Source organism: Sinocyclocheilus rhinocerous, unplaced genomic scaffold, assembly GCF_001515625.1.
Source record: "Sinocyclocheilus rhinocerous isolate Xijiao unplaced genomic scaffold, SAMN03320098_v1.1 scaffold1107, whole genome shotgun sequence".
Taxonomy (NCBI): Eukaryota; Metazoa; Chordata; class Actinopteri; order Cypriniformes; family Cyprinidae; genus Sinocyclocheilus; species Sinocyclocheilus rhinocerous.
In genome coordinates, this window is record NW_015647084.1 from 242,232 (window position 1) to 245,395 (window position 3,164).

At 35.0% G+C, this 3,164-nt stretch overlaps 1 protein-coding gene across 1 annotated transcript in view; it reads left to right on the forward strand.

The window, feature by feature from the left end:
• The window catches only part of LOC107708734 (neural cell adhesion molecule L1-like protein), a 40,018-nt gene extending 38,023 nt beyond the window's left edge, over positions 1 to 1,995 (forward strand). Inside the window, exon 26 of the mRNA XM_016513034.1 lies at positions 728 to 1,995. Within this exon, the coding sequence (XP_016368520.1) occupies positions 728 to 929 (202 nt within the window). The 3' untranslated portion in view covers positions 930 to 1,995. The remainder of the gene's footprint in view (positions 1 to 727) is intronic.
• Positions 1,996 to 3,164: the final 1,169 nt, after the last annotated feature.

Below are 3,164 nucleotides of genomic sequence, written 5' to 3' on the forward strand. Positions count from 1 at the left end.
TTTATTTTTTTTTATATATATATATATATATATAAAATGTAGTCTATTTTAAAAGCTGAATTTTCAGCAGTCATTTTGTCTTCAGTGGCACATGATCATTCAGAAATCATTCTAATACGCTGATTTGGTGCTCAAGAAACGTTTATTATTATTATCAATTTTAATGTTAATCTATTTTATATTTTTGCTTCATTTTTTTTCAGCATTTGATGAGTAGAAAAAAAAAAGCATTTATTTTGAAACAAATTTTCTGTAACATTCTGTAACATTAGTGTGATTTTTGATCAATTTAATGCATCCCTGCTAAATAAAAGTATTAATTTCTTACCTTTCTATTAATTTCTTAACTTTTTTTGTTTTGTTTTGTTTTGTTTTTACTGACCCCAAACTTTTAAACAGTATTGTGTATAATTGAAATAGAATGCACATATGGACTGTCTATCTCATGTGGGCTAATTGTATATTTTATTATGCTTTTTTGGATTCATTTTGGAGATTGGCAGGTCATTATTAATTGTATGGAAATAGTTGCATGAAGATTATTCATAATTTTTTTTTATTTTTTTTTTAATGGGTTCAGAACAAATTATGTGAGTGAGTACATAATGATACATTATCTAGCTCCTCTATATCTACTAGAGGAAGGTACTGGTTTAGCACTAGACCAATCAAACATAACAAAGACAAAGACAGCCAAACTCAGTTACGTTTCCCATGTCTTACACAGTGATAATGATGAGAAACCACTGAAAAGCAGCCAGCATTCATTGAATGGTGACTTGAAAGGAGGGGACAGCGGAGACAGCATGGTGGACTACGGCGACGAGGACGCTCACTTCAACGAGGACGGCTCTTTTATCGGAGAATACTCCGGACGCAAGGAGAGGGTCTCCATGGAAATCAAGGGAAACAATCAGAGCACAGCATAATGGACCACGGACAATTTATTTTGTTGGACAAGCTCTCACAAAAGGTCAGTGAAAAGGAAACAGAAGGATAAAAAAGCGCAACATAACGGCACCCGAAGGACATTTTTGCAATTAATGTGTTATTGTCAAACTCTCAGTCATACTCACATCATTTTACAAAGCTTAGTTTGTTTTGCGCACTGTAACTGATCAATCATGTCAGTTGTGTATACTTTTGTGGGGTGTTTTTGTATTAAATCTTTGAAAATCATTGGTGACTTTGGAGCTACCAGAAAGTTTGCTAAAAGCACACTCTGTACACCGTTTTTGCTTTATTCGTGTCATCATGTAGCCAAGCAAGTTTTATGTCAGGGTATGAACTTTGTATTTTTCGTTGGAAGCAAATATTATTGACATTTTATATTTCAGATACTGTATACTGTGCATTCATTAAATGTGGGAATATTATGTGTACAAAGGAGTTGTTGGTTAAATAATCGTAATTTCTGTCGAAATCCAAAAAGCGTAAGGCAACATAAGGGTTGACACAATTAATCACATGCTTTGTTGAACATTTTTGCATTGAACTGATTATTATTAACGGTTCGTGCTATACTAACAAGCTGCATAGCCATATTCAGTACCATATAAACCCTACAGTGAGTCTTCTGCTCTTAACCCATTAGCCATAAATCAGTATATCATCAAATAGGCACACACTCAATGTTCATATGTTAAAAAAAAAAAAAACGCCTCTTTTGCCTTAGAATGACCTTGATGTTCTGGTAAGTATGACGTAATGAATCACATTCTCATGGATTCCATGAAACAGGGTTGGAATTCCAAAATTCCACATTGGCATTAAATCCTATGAAATAGTTGTATCCATAAATGGACAATTCAGAAACAACACAAGTCCTCCAGAAAATGCATTTTTATTTGTTTTTGGAATGGCTCCACATAGAGTCAAACTCAGATTCTGTACAATGTTTCTGTAAATTCTGTTTGCATGTTGAATGAGGTTTGTGTGCAGATTTGACATTAAATTGTATCATTTTTCTTCACTCTGGGTTTGCTGAATGCAGCATCACAGCCTTTTGCATCTTGAACCTTGTGTGCTGATTAATGCCTGAACGCATGCATCCTATTGTGGTGCTTTTATGAACATGCGGAAAACATCTTACATAGCTTTCATATTCCAGGCCCACTGCTGGATACATTAAGGTAAATGCTGACTGAGGGTGACAAGGACTTTAAGAAACACTGGAGTTAACACAGCAAAAAGTATTGGATACTACAGGCAGAGTCTATCAAAAGATATATCGTAAGTAAAGATCTATAAAATAGTATATCTCTTTGAGAGCTACGCACCATAGATTCTGCTATATTCCTGGAATATGGTTTTACCAAGCATATCAGACATTGTGCTCAATAAGCTTTCATCCCAGAGGAAATCTATGTATTTGGCTGTAATGTGCTCTGTCAGGGAAATAACCTCAGTGAAAGTGTTGGAGCAGTTGGAAATGAGACAATGAGAAGAAGAACAGAGGGGTCAGCCACTCTTATGATGTGTTCAGCATATACAGATACGGCATCTCGCAGCAACACAGAGATATCAATAATACAACATTTTTTACTGAGTGAGCAGCCTGAGGATACAATAGATGAAATCCACTAAATAAAAAGCTGAAATTTTATTAGAAAGTCCAAAGATCTGCATCTGTGGAGCGGCACAATAAAATGAAAATATTTGCAACTTCAATTATAAGGTAGGAGATAGATAGATAGATAGATAGATAGATAGACAGACAGACAGACAGGCAGATATATAGATAGATAGACAGACAGACAGACAGACAGACAGACAAGTAGATAGATAGACAGACAGACAGACAGACAGACAGGCAAGTAGATAGATAGATAGATAGATAGATAAGTACATAGATAGATAGATAGATAGATAAGTACATACAGCGATAGATAGATAGATAGATAGATATATAGACAGACAGACAGACAGGTAAGTACATACAGCGATAGATAGAAAGACAGACTGGTAAGTACATACAGCGATAGATAGATAGATAGATAGATAGATAGATAGAGAGATAGAAAGACAGACAGGTAAGTACGTACAGCGATAGATAGATAGATAGATAGATAGACAGACAGACAGACAGGCAGATATATAGATAGATAGACAGACAGACAGACAGACAGACAAGTAGATAGATAGACAGACAGACAGACAGACAG